The 12,390-nt window shown below is 52.9% G+C and overlaps 1 protein-coding gene across 4 annotated transcripts in view; it reads right to left on the bottom strand.

The window, feature by feature from the left end:
- The window catches only part of KY (kyphoscoliosis peptidase), a 43,681-nt gene extending 32,280 nt beyond the window's left edge, over positions 1-11,401 (bottom strand). For 2 of the 4 annotated variants that reach the window (XM_069473215.1, XM_069473216.1), the window contains exons 1-2: positions 11,266-11,401; positions 7,984-8,046 (exon numbers count right to left, since the gene is read on the bottom strand). In XM_069473215.1, coding sequence (XP_069329316.1) covers positions 7,984-8,046; positions 11,266-11,401 — 199 coding nt within the window. Of the gene's footprint in view, positions 1-4,144; positions 4,208-7,983; positions 8,047-11,265 lie in introns of all 4 variants that reach the window. The other 2 variants (XM_069473213.1, XM_069473217.1) reach the window with 2 other exon arrangements.
- Positions 11,402-12,390: the final 989 nt, after the last annotated feature.

Genomic DNA, 12,390 nt, shown 5'->3' with positions numbered 1-12,390 from the left:
ATTCATTTTAAAGTGTTCCTAGCACATTCACTGTCAGAGAAAATCAGCCTTGTGTGTCTATAATAAGACAGTAGGCATTTCAGCGTTCAAGGCCTAATTCAGCTCTGGTTGTAGGATCGGTGCTATTGCCATGGGGCAGCAAATGCTTCCTGTGTCTTCCAGTGGTGCGCAGGCATGGGCCTGCTCTCCTTTGCCTTTTCACTTTCTCCACCTGAAAAACACTCCGAGGTGTTTTTAAAAGTGAGTGCTAAGTAGCACTTGGCTACAAGATGCCTTGTGAAGAACGAATTGAGAAACAGGCCCCCTCTCTCCTCTCTTATAGGTCACAATACACAATGCTCTGAGAAGGTCTGCAGCAAAGAACTCTATTCAACCTGGTACTATTTTGTCAAACACAATTTGGAAAATGCTGGACTGGAACAATCTCCATAAACTTAGAGAAGCTGCAAAAGTGAACAACTTGTTGGAATAGGGTTCAATAACAAACCTCTTCCCCAAACTTCTCATAATGTCCAGGTACTTCCAACCACTCCTAATTCAGCCATGTCTCTTTGTCAAAGAATGATCAAGCTGAAAAACAAAATGTTGTTAAAGCCCTTACAAGGCTGGGTTGGTGAGGTAGTCTCAGTTTCAGAACATGGCCCTGGCCTGGAATCTCCATCCATCACCATTCCTAACGCCCTTTCTCCTCTCTGCAATTCCTCTTTCCCCTTGGACAGGGGCTGGTGTCCAATATTTTCCTGAATCCCACTTCTTGGCTCTCCCCTGAAGCTGTGCTGCTGCTTAGGTTCCCTCAAGGCAACCAGCAAAGCTCTCGGCCGCCCAGATGTGTGGGGGACTGTGACTCCTGCTCTCACTTGCAGCTGTGCCAGGGCACATCTGGGTGGCTTTGCGGGCTCCAGGATCTGGGCCTGGGTTGGGCACATTGTCTCCAGGCAAGCAACATTCACAATATGGCTTCATGCTTCCTAAGGGCATGAAGTGGAGAGAGTTTGCTGACTATGACACTCTTGTCTCAAACAAAACTCTTAATTTAAGAAAAAATATTAATTTGACCAATCTCTAGTTCAAGAGAGTGGAACATCATCTGGAGCAAAATTCATAGTCAGATCTAAACCATAAATACAACCAGATACCATTCCACCAATCTTGACCATTAACCGTCACAACCAAACCTAAAGGAGGCCCTTCTTGGGACTCCATGTCACCTGGCTGGCCTCTCATGCACCCCTCCCCAGCACTACCAGTTGTCAACTAAATAACATTTCTGAAGCTGCAGCTTTGGTCATCTCAGTAAAAGTGTGTTAGTGATTGTTTTCTGCTGACTCTAAGAAGTGGCTCCCAGGCCCTTTCTCTAGATCCTGCTGGCTCCCCTTCCTTTCCCTGCCCTCTCGGAAATGGAGACGCACACAGGCAAGCACAGCCACGGCTGCGTGCGCCCTGCCCCGGGTCTGCCGTTTGCTCGGTCAGTAAATTTCTCCTACCTGCCATCTTCTCTCCAGATTTCTTCAGGTTTCAATTAGGATTTATCTAAAGGCCCAATTTGCTCAGAACACCTAATGCAGGATGGCAAACAGGTTCCACGTTGTCCATTAACTCTGACTGATTGGAAGTGGCTGCCTGAAGTGATCAATTAACAAAGACTGTCAGGGGTGTGTGTGTGTGTGTGGGCGCGCGCGCGTGTGTAACTGAGTGTGCTCATGCACATGGGTGTATGTGTGCGTAGGGGCTGTGACATTCATGAGAAATATCTGTCATCATTGGCTTAAGGTGTTAACTTTTTCTACAATAGGTTGCTATATTTACAACATAGTTTTTTTGCCTTGGAATTTTTTCTCACAGTAGCTGAGAGTCAGGAAAACCTCAGCTAAGGCATTTGTAATTTTAAAAACACCCTTAAACAGACCCTGGCAAAGTGTTCAACAGAGGTGTGTTGTGCTCTGCGCAGGACGCAGCAGTCAAGAAGTGGTGAGTTGTGACATCCCAGAAGCGAGCGTGCTAGATGGTGACAGGAACTGCCCAGCTCTCTAGGACACGGACAGAGCACCACAGCCCTACACATGTGCACACCCTCACAGCTTGCACACCCGGGAATGAGCTCAGTTGCACACCTGAACGTGGGAGCCAGGCCTGAATGTGGGAGCCAGAACTAATTTTGGGCTTCTGGCCCAAAAGAGAATAAATTTGTATTGTTTTAAGCCACCAGATTTGTGGAAATTTGCTATAGCAGCTGTAGGAAACTAATACGCAAGCCTGTGCACCCCTCCAACCCCCACACCCACGCACACACCCCCATCGGCCTTCCTGCTTTATTTCCTCCTTGGTTTTATCCGACTCACTGTACTTGTCAGGGTTGTCTGTCCTCCCTCACTGGGATGTCAGCTGCATGAGGACAGGGGCCTTTGTCTGTTTGCTCACTGAGATAAGTGGTTGCTAATCTACTCGCATAGCAGGATCTTGTTTTGTGGTGCCCTGTTCAGTTAGGTCCATTTCAGACAAGCAACAAGGGCCTGGGCTTGTCCTTGTGGTGCTCAGGGCAGGTGGCAGGTCTTGGTGGGCCCACAGAGTGAGCTCTAAGGCCTGTCCTGGAGCCGCATTCCCAGGAATTCTGGCCTAAAAGGATACTGACCTGGACTGCACAGAGAGACAGCTCCCTCGCGCTGGCCACCTGAGCTGGCGGGCCCTTCGTCACTACCTACCAGTGCCTTTCTGTGGAGATGCCGGGCCAGCCTGGGTTTCAGAGAGCCATTCCCTAAGAGGCTCTGATCCCCCAGGGCTTCCAGAGTCCTGCTGCTTCCTGGGGTGGGGGGAGTCCACTGCCCCCAAACGTGATCAGACAATTCCTCACAGGTTAGGACATCAGCACTAAGAACAACCACGGTGAACGCGGGGCTGAGCCTGCGAGAGCTCTCAGACACCAGCCCCTTTATGCAGAGCAGTTAACCAAGGCCGCGAGTCTAACCTGGCCTCACCTGCAGCCGTGGCTGTGGAGCCCTCCTGTCCCTGTCCCATCAAGTTCTCAGATCCAGTCAACTGCAGAGTCAGTGGTGTCCTCGCCTGCCCTCCCCGACACCCCAGAGCCTGTCCCCAAAAAGAAAAGCAAAGATTCCCAGGGAAGGGCCCTCTCACTCCGCCTTGCTGCAGCAAACTCGCACTGGGTAGAAGGCCTGGGAAGAGTCAGTCTCAGGAGGAGAGGCCAAAGAACTGCTGTGACTCACGACAAGGGAGGGCTTGGGTGTCATGAGCCAGCGGGGGAGGCTGGCTTCCAGGGAGCTGCGGGAGCAGAGCCATGTGAAGGGTAACAGCTGAGGCCTTGCTGGGGCTGAGGCGGGTCAGACTGCCTGGCTCTGACTCTTGCTGGCCATGTGATCTTGGACACACGACAGCCTTTCCAAGCCTCAGTTTACTCATCTGTAAAATGAGGATAGTAAGAGTTCCTATCCAATAGGATTGCTTAATTTACATAAGAATACACACGGCCGGGCGCGGTGGCTCACGCCTGTAATCCTAGCACTCTGGGAGGCCGAGGTGGGCGGATCGTTTGAGCTCAGGAGTTCGAGACCAGCCTGAGCAAGAGCGAGACCCCACCTCTACCAAAAATAGAAAGAAATTATATGGACAGCTAAAAATATATATAGAAAAAATTAGCTGGGCATGGTGGTGCATGCCTGTAGTCCCAGCTACTCGGGAGGCTGAGACAGGAGGATCGCTTGAGCTCAGGAGTTTGAGGTTGCTGTGAGCTAGGCTGACGCCACGGCACTCACTCTAGCCTGGGCAACAGAGTGAGACTCTGTTTCAAAAAAAAAAAAAAAAAAAAAAAAAAGAATACACACGTAAATGGCTTAGCAATCAATAAATGTTAGCTATAGTGATGACAGTGATGGTGATGATGATGAGAGCAGTGAGCTCTGTGGCCCAAGGACTTTATTTCTTGATCCCATGGTAGGGGTACACTCTGACCCTGCAGCCTCTCATTGCTTCCTGTAGGATGCAGGGAAAGGAAAAGGGTGCTCCAACATCCATGGGGCAGAGAGGACCATGCTCCCTGCGGCCTGAGCTCCACACCCCAGGCTGTTTCTGGCTGGGGTAGCAGATCAGGGCACACAGCCGCAGGAGAGATCATGACTAACTGCGAGTCACTTACCTTGGTTGTCATAGGAAGTGATGACCTGGGGTTGCTGAAGGTGCTGCTTCTCCGCTGGGTTTCCTATTTAAGGAAGACAGAGAAGCCTGCAGTGACCACTGGGACCATGGTGGAATTTTCCTTGGGCACAGCAGGGAGCTGTGTGTATCTGCAAGAAAGGCGTGCTGCAGGGGCTGAGCATATCCACAGGCCTAAACATGTGCACACCATCATGGCGTGCACACCTGTGAACCGGCACAATTACACACTTGAACACACCCCTCATGCTCTCAGCAGGTGCCAGCACACACTGGTTTTCTTTTAGAGCAGGCTGCTGAAGTCTTCCATGGTCTGTATAGCCATAATTCCTGACTTTGGTGTCACCAGGCAGTTTCCAAAGCACTTTGCCATACATGGATGCCTCACTGATCTTCATACCTCCCTGTGGTAGAGGCTGGGAGGTTCTGACCTGGGATTTGGACCCAAGTCTTCCGACTCTTGCCTCCCTCGGGGAAAAATGGGGCCAGCCTGTCTTCTACTCCAGCCTAGGAGCTGGGATGATATGAAATTTGGTTCGGCTTCATAAACATTTACAGGGCACCAACAATACGCAAGTTCTCTCCACACACTAGGGATATTTCTGTCCCTGGGACAGAGAGCTGTTCTCAGAGCCTAGTGGGGTCAGGCTGCTGTGGAGAGATGGTTCATTCATGCCATAGGCCGTGAAGGGGGAACTCACAGGCTTACCTGCCCCTCCTACAAGAAGCATGACCTTTCCTCTGTCCCCTCTCTACAGCTGAGGCTGTGGCCTGGTCTTACTAAGGCTGCCCTTGGACCTCTGCTTCAGAGGGGAATGGGAGGGGCAAGGTGCAGGATTGTGGCACCAGAGGTTCCCCACCGTGACCACCCTCGCCTGCCGTCTTCTCCCTCTGGCTTCCCACTGGCCTGCGGTGGACTTGCCACTGACAGTGACCACTGGGACCAGTGCCTTGGTCTGGTAGTAAGCATGCTTCTGGGGTGCTGGCCTGAACAGTTTCCATTCATGTGACTCTCCCTGTGTACGCAACCAGATGGACCACTCAGTGCTTCCCATGCCTGGGCCCAAGCAGAAGCCAGGCAAGGTGGGTGGGTGGGCTGGGCACAGAGCTGGTCGGGACTTGTGATCCACCTGTCAGGGTCTTGCCCTGGAAAAGCCTGCCTGCTCCATCCTTCTCATATGAACATGCCCAGCCAGGTCCCTGAGGCCCCTGATAGTTGGCTGAGGGCCAGGTCCACCAAATGTGCCAACACTGGGTGATGTGGCATGCTGGGCTGGAGCCCCAGGCCAGACTCAGGTGAGGACAGGGAGGCCACCTCCTGCGGGCACAGCTGGCAGCATCTCGGCTGACCAAGGGAGGAAACAGGATCTGGGAAGGGAATCCTCCAGGAGGGTGATTGGCTGGCATAGCTGCTGCGGGGTATTTATAGTCAGGGCTGCACAATTGGTTTCCATGTAGCTGTGGGGCATCAGTCCCTGTGCTGCTAGGCAGACTTTGGCCAGGATCAAGGAAAGCAGCCAATCACAGCAGGGGAAGCCCGTTGCTGGGCAAGCTATGGGGCCAGGGGGGGGCGTGGGGTTGTTGGCTCAGCCCAAACACCTGTTGCTTCGAGAAGTTTGGAACACTCCAGGCTCCCCCCACCCTGCCAACGCCCTAGCCCAAGGAGTGCACAGGGCAGCAAGAGGGGGGAAATGTGCCCTTTTGGATCAGCCCCATGTTCAGCCTCGTTTGTGCACACTCCACCAGCACATGCCATCAGCTGCTTCCTTCTCAGATGAAAGCATTCAGTTACCAGGGTTGGGCGGCCTGCTGGTTACCAGGGCTGGGTGCCTTGGGCACTAACAAGGCAGGTATGAGAAAAGGTCAGCTTCAATGCCTGTATCCAGAATCTCAACAACAGAAAAACACAGAAAGAAGCTACAATTTTAACTTCTGCATGCATGAAAATGTGCCATTTGAAGAATAAATGAAATTTTACTTTGCACATATTGGTGGAGTGGTGGAAGCATTGTCCTTCCTGGACTCTGGGCCTCTGTAGAGCCTATCTCCAGCCCTGCATTTATGTGAAGCTCTCAGTTCTCATGGTGGTTTTGTAAGAACTACTTTAATTGTCCTCTATTGGCTGACACATTGTCCTAAGACTCACTTCATGTCTTTTATAAGAGTCTTGTAATAGTCTTGTAATCACCACTGTGTCACTCTGTGTTCTGTGTATTTTTTCAACTAACCCTCCCCCAAATCAGAAGCCTGGAAGATGGTAAAATAGGATGAATTAAGTACATTTCAATCCTCTCCTGATGGATAACATTCCTGAGAAGCCCTAAGGTGAGTGTCAGACAAGCCAGGCAAGGTAAGAGAGAGCTGCAATAAACAAGGATGCTGTGTCTCTTTGTTCCTGAGCACACATGGGGCAAGCATGCATGCCCTGCACGGCCACTTTTGTGGCTGACAGGCCTCTGGAGGTCTAATTCTCATGGCAGTTCTCACTAGCCCACAGCATAGTTTTGTTAGCTTTGGCACCTACCTCAGTAGAGCTAAAGTTGGCATCTCTACCACCTGATGGCCCCACCAGCAGGGTTAAGGAGGCCATTGCACCCACATACACCAGCAGCCAGGACACAGAGGGTGGCTCTCCTGGCGGGGTGCGGGGCAGGCGTGTCTCATGCGGGGCATGACCCCTACCATGAGCAGGGAAGGAGGCACAAGAAAGTTCTTCACCTCCAGGATGTTGAATATTATGGTGAATATTGCAGTGAATATTATGGTTCCAGTCATTTTAACATAGCCTCTAAAAGTCAGGGTTCTTGGCTCTCTTATTCTACTGTTTCATCCCCAACATTTAGAATTGTGCCTGGCACAAAGTAAGTGCTATAGACATTTGTTAAGGGAATGACCGAACGAATTTAATTTTAGAACTTTATCCTTCCTTTGTTACTGTCAGAAGGATGGCAGAACATAGCTGTTCAGTCTTACTCACTGGCAGCCCTGTTCCCCATTTGTGGAGGGTCATGGGGCGTGTTTCCTTCAGACTGGCATTTGAAGAGCCAGTCGTCTGATCCCAGGGCTCTCATAGCTGGGGTTTGCGGGAGCTCCCTACTGGGGCCTGGGAGTGGAGGTCTGATTCTTATTAGAATTCTCACATGCCTACTGTGCGTTGTCACAGATGTTTGTCCCTGGAGGCTGGGCTACTGAATCTCTGAAAGACACAGAGTAAGGGCCATCACAGTTGGCTCATCCATAGCGTTCCCAGAGAGATCCTGGGCCTGCAGGGGCAACAGACACTTGGCACCAGAGAGAAGAGGCTGGGAAGCTGACTTCTTATTGAATTCTGGGCCAGTAGGGAGCTACAAAACCCTTGAGTGACATCTCCCCAGGCCTCAAGTAAATCCGTCCCAAGGAAGACCACTGTCCCCTCTGTTGGGAAACATTTCCAAAAGATGGATGGCTTGCACGACACGAGCAGCCCTGCCTCCTGTGGGAGCACGTTCAACCTCACCATCCCAATTGATGTCAAGTCCTCCCCTATGGCTCAGCCAGCAAACTAGCGGGTGCTCAAGTTCATGGCATCACTCTCCAGCTACAGCCTCCAGGAGAGCGACAGACCTGATGCCAGGAAAACCTTGCTGTTGTCACAGTGGCCCCAGAGGCCTGGCTGGGTCGGGAGCGGCCACTTTCTGCTCAGTGGCTAGATGTCTAGGGGAACCTCATTTCTATCTGTCTCGGGCCAGTCTTCAAATGAGTGAAACCCAGTCCTTCCAGTGATTATTCAATGTATTGAATTCAAGAGATTGAAAAGAAAAGAAAAGGAAAAAGAGAATTTACCGTGAAGGTTGTTTCCTTCTAATTTCTGCCATCTTCGGACTCCATTTCCGACGCCCTGGAATCCTGTGAAATAACAAGGTTCTCTGAGGTGGGAGGCCCAGGGCAAGTGTGTGGTCGACAATGGCAGACTTATCCAGGCTAACGTAGGGCAGGTGGCTCTTGGCTCTTTTGGGATCTAGGGGAGGCTTCCCAGGACTGAGAAGCATGTGGGGAAAGAATACAGCCCTCAATATTCAAAATATTAAAAAACTGCCAAAACAGTTTTCGAGGGTGGTGGGGTTGGTTACAAGGATCATCCCAGGAGAATTTCTGTAATACAGACGCAGATTTTCCACTTCCACATCTCCACCGTATAAACACGAAAGCACTATTTTAGAAGACACTTGCTATCCACTTTGCCTGCCTATTTCTGTATATGGCGAGTCTCCTACTTCTAGAGTGCTGATGTTGGGTGGGGGTGGGCAAAGACTGCCTATCCCCCTGGCAATGGAAAGCCACAGCTGCCTGCTCTCCCAGCCTCCCTTGCAGCTCCAGCATGGACACGCGTGGCCCGGCCATAGCCAATCAGAGGCACCTGTGTCCCACTCTGACTTGGGACCTGGTGATGCAACAGGAAGTAAAGGGAACGGAAGGGAAGCTCTCACTCTGGCGGTGGCTGTAAGTGGTAGCCGCAAGGTCGAGTTCCTGGCACAGAAATGGCATACATTCTGGCAGCAGGAGCTGCTGCAATAAAATTGAGTTCCTGGCGCAGAAAGAGTATCTAGTGCTCCTCAGTGGCCACAGGGGTTTCCTCACCAGATCAGCTCTGTGGTGCTGTTCATGGCACAGTTCCTGGGATATGAGCCTCGAGTCTCAGCCCTTTCAACCACACAGAGACCCCCCACTCCTTTCTTTTCTGCAGAGTCTTCCACAGTCAATACCTGTGGTTTACCACTTGGAACGCTCAGTGACACACTCATACAGTGCAATACATAAGTCACATAGACTTTTGGGATAAAACCTAAGACTTTGAAGCCCCTTCAGACTAGCTGCAGGCAGATTTGGGCTACTTCCTTCCCTGCCACAGGAATATATGCACTCTCCTCTCTTATCGGAGCCGAGGGCTTCCAGGCACGATTTTGAGAAGAACTGCTCTAAGGAAATGGGAGATAGCATCTGCTAGCCTTGCAGCCCAATCCCTGGTGGCCCAGCCTGTCCATATTCTCCTGGCCTTCTTGTCTCTCTGACTTCACCAGCAGCAAGAGACACCTAGTTATAGCTTCACTCTGTCCTCTGCATTGTGACTATAACCGAGCTTTGATGTTTTGTGACATGGAGTGCAGGTCTTTCTTTGCAGAGCCAAGGAAGATCTGCTCCCCAGTGAAGGACCTGAAGTGCGGAGAAGACAGGGGGAGACACCTGAAAGTGGCTATGGGTTTGTTTTGGATCTTTGCACCAAAGGGGGGGCCTTGGAACAAGTTCATATTGTTCAGCATTTTCCCCCCTTAGGCTGTGTCTGGAGGAGTGGCCTGCAAGCTCGGTTCGCCTGGAGTCTCCCAGATACCATCACTGCCCAGCAGGCATCGGAGGCCATTCCCTTTCCCTCTCCTCTGATGCAGAGCTGTCTGATTGTAAATAAGTGGCACAGGTCTCTCCACTGTCCTTTATGGCATCTGTGGGAAACTTCCACTGGGAAAATATTTAGAGAAAAATACCAGCAGAAAGGGCCTAGCCAGTAGGGGTCTTCTTTTCCCCTGAGTCATGGTGGTGAGTTGAAGTGCATTGGTCTGGAGTTATGGGGGGGTTGTGCTAGGTGTTGGACCCTCTCGGGGCAGTCCCACTGCCCAGCATTTCCTGGGCTTCTCTGCATTCTTTCCCCTTTCTAGTGTCAGAGCCTTTAGGAATGATGTGATCAGAAGGGACTAGGAGGTGAGGACTCACGGGCTGAGCTAGAAGTGGGCCTCATCACACACTGGGGGAATCTCCTTTGTATTGAGAAGCTGATGACCCCTGCTGATTTTCTAATGACACATGCCTTGGGTGGGCCATTTCCCCTTCTCCCAGGATCAGAGCTGAGAACTAAAGAATCATTAACCTGAACAATTCCTGGACCCCAAATCCCTTCTGAGACTGGAGCACCTGTCAACATAGCCCTCCAGAATCTATTTCTTTCCCCTGCCTACCTCCCCAAGAGGTCCCCAGGTGCTTTGGAGGCAGCTGCAGCCTCTGCGGCTGTTGGTGGCAAGGCCATCCACGGCACCATTGCTTTAGCAAGGCAGATGGAAGGTGGATGTTCAATGTGCACAGGGGCTCTGGGGACAGAAGAGCCAGGGGCAGAGTAGCAGCAGGAACACAAAGGAGCTCAAGAGCTAGAGGGGGTGTGGGAGGCCAAAGTCATTTTGCCACATAGGCTATCAAGCATTGAACCTAAGAACTGGCACACAATCAGCCTAGTGCACCCTCACACCAGCCTCCAAAAGGGCTCTGGACCCAGGACCTGAGGTTCCCAGACTTCTCAGGGGCTTATTTAACCTGCACTATTATCCATCTAGACTCTATTCACATTGTGTCCTGTCATCTTGTCCGGAGAACACAGAGGCCTGGGCCCTGCTTTCCACAATCACTCTATAAACAGTCACTGTATTTGCCAGTCTACTCTTCCCGAGAAAGTCTGCAGGACAAGTAAAACTGATGCATACATTCAAGTGGGGAGAGCAGATTTTAAAACTCACCGAACCCAAGCCTGTGTTCCTTTTACCCCTTTCATGCCTTCCATCTGTAGGAAGCTGAGAGAGAGGCTCAAGAGAGGGAAAATTGAGGCTGGAAATTGTACAAGGCCAATAAGGGAGCGCCTCTTCTCAAAGTCCTACTCAGCACACAGATTTCCCTGGGTCCCCATGCCCTGCAGTGTGTTGCGGGGGCTGGGGGCAGGCCTCCACCACCTGTGAGTCAGGCCAGAGGCTCTGGCCCCCTTCCTTCAGGGCATCTTCCAACCCTGATCTGTGCCCTTCGGGGAGTGGCTGGGAGGAAACAGGCTCCCCGGGGGTGACGGAAGCACCCACGGGCCTGCACTGGGAGTCAATCTGGGGCAACAACCAGGCTGCTCGTTGCCACGAGACTGCGCGTTGCCACGGGACGCCAGTGCCACGGCGCGGAGGCGAAAGCGGCCCTGGGGAAGAGGGTCAGGCTCGCTGACCTCGCCCGGGGTCGCGTGGGGCGCCCCCCGGTGGGCGGGCCCTAGGGCGAGAGGGCAAGGAGGCCGAGGTGCCCCGGGCCCCAGGACATAGGCCGGGCACGCGTTACCTCCGCAGCGCTGCAGCAGCGCGCCCGGGTCCGCCTGCAGATCTGAGTGCGTGCCCTGTGCGGCGCGCCGCTTCTCCGAGTGCACGATCAGCAGCATGTCGATAGACACGGCGTTGATGTCCTTCTTCAGCTCCATGGTGCCGCCTCCCTCCCGACTGGGGCGCTGCGGCCGCTCGCTAGGCTGCTTGCGTTGCAAATGGCCCCGTGCGCGCGGCTGCCCGGCGCGGGAGAGGGCGAGGGCGCGGGAGAGGGCGCTCCCCCGCCGCCGGAGCCGCCGCGCGCAGCGTTTCGCTGACTCTGCCAAACATGCCATTAGGGCCCGCCCGAGAGGGCGCTACCCTAATGAAGCAGCTCTAAGTCACCTTTGAAAGGAAATCCCCGGGGCTAAGCCCTGACCTGCACCGAGGCCGCAGTGGGCAGACGTGGCCTGTTCCAGAGCCTCCTTCCCCGCACTTGCACTCCCGCCCCATGCACTTGAAGCTCTGGTCCTGAGTTCCAGGACTGCTCCCACTGGCTGAGCGCTGCCTCATCCCCACGATTTCCGGGGATTCCCGAGAGGACTAGAAGCAGACCTCCTCCAAGAAGCCACTGGCAAATACAGAAATTGCCCGGTGCTGTCAACACTGAGCGTTGGTTTTGGAAAGGGAAAGACAGCAGGGGGCTCCAGATTGCATTGCAAGGTGTGCAGAAATTAGCCAAGTTTTGGCCTTGGCCTCTCTTATTCTCGGGGTGGGTCTTGGAGGTTGACAGCCCTCTCTGTAAGAGTGAGCTGGGTGGGGTGTTGGGGTCTGGACCTCTCCCCAGTGATGGTCCCTCCAGAACTTGAAACATGCCCTCTGGGCATCAAGCTAACTAACACTCCTCTTTAGCCTGAAATGAAAATCTTAAAATCTCTGCTCCTTCTAGAAGCCTGACTCCTGCCCTGCAGGGAAGGGAGGAGGGGAAGAGGAGCAGGCCGGGGCACAGGGAGCTGCCTGCTGCTGTCAGGAAGCTGGACCTGAGAACCGTCTATTTTTAACTGGGCCTGGCCTGCCCAGCCAACAGCAGCAGGGCTTGGCCGCAGGTCTCCGGGGTGTTTACAGGGCATCTGCCTGATAGCCCTGGGCACTATGGGTCCACCCTGCT

Source organism: Eulemur rufifrons, chromosome 7 (genome assembly GCF_041146395.1).
Source record: "Eulemur rufifrons isolate Redbay chromosome 7, OSU_ERuf_1, whole genome shotgun sequence".
Lineage (NCBI taxonomy): Eukaryota > Metazoa > Chordata > Mammalia > Primates > Lemuridae > Eulemur > Eulemur rufifrons.
This window is presented reverse-complemented; position numbering and strand designations above follow the sequence as displayed.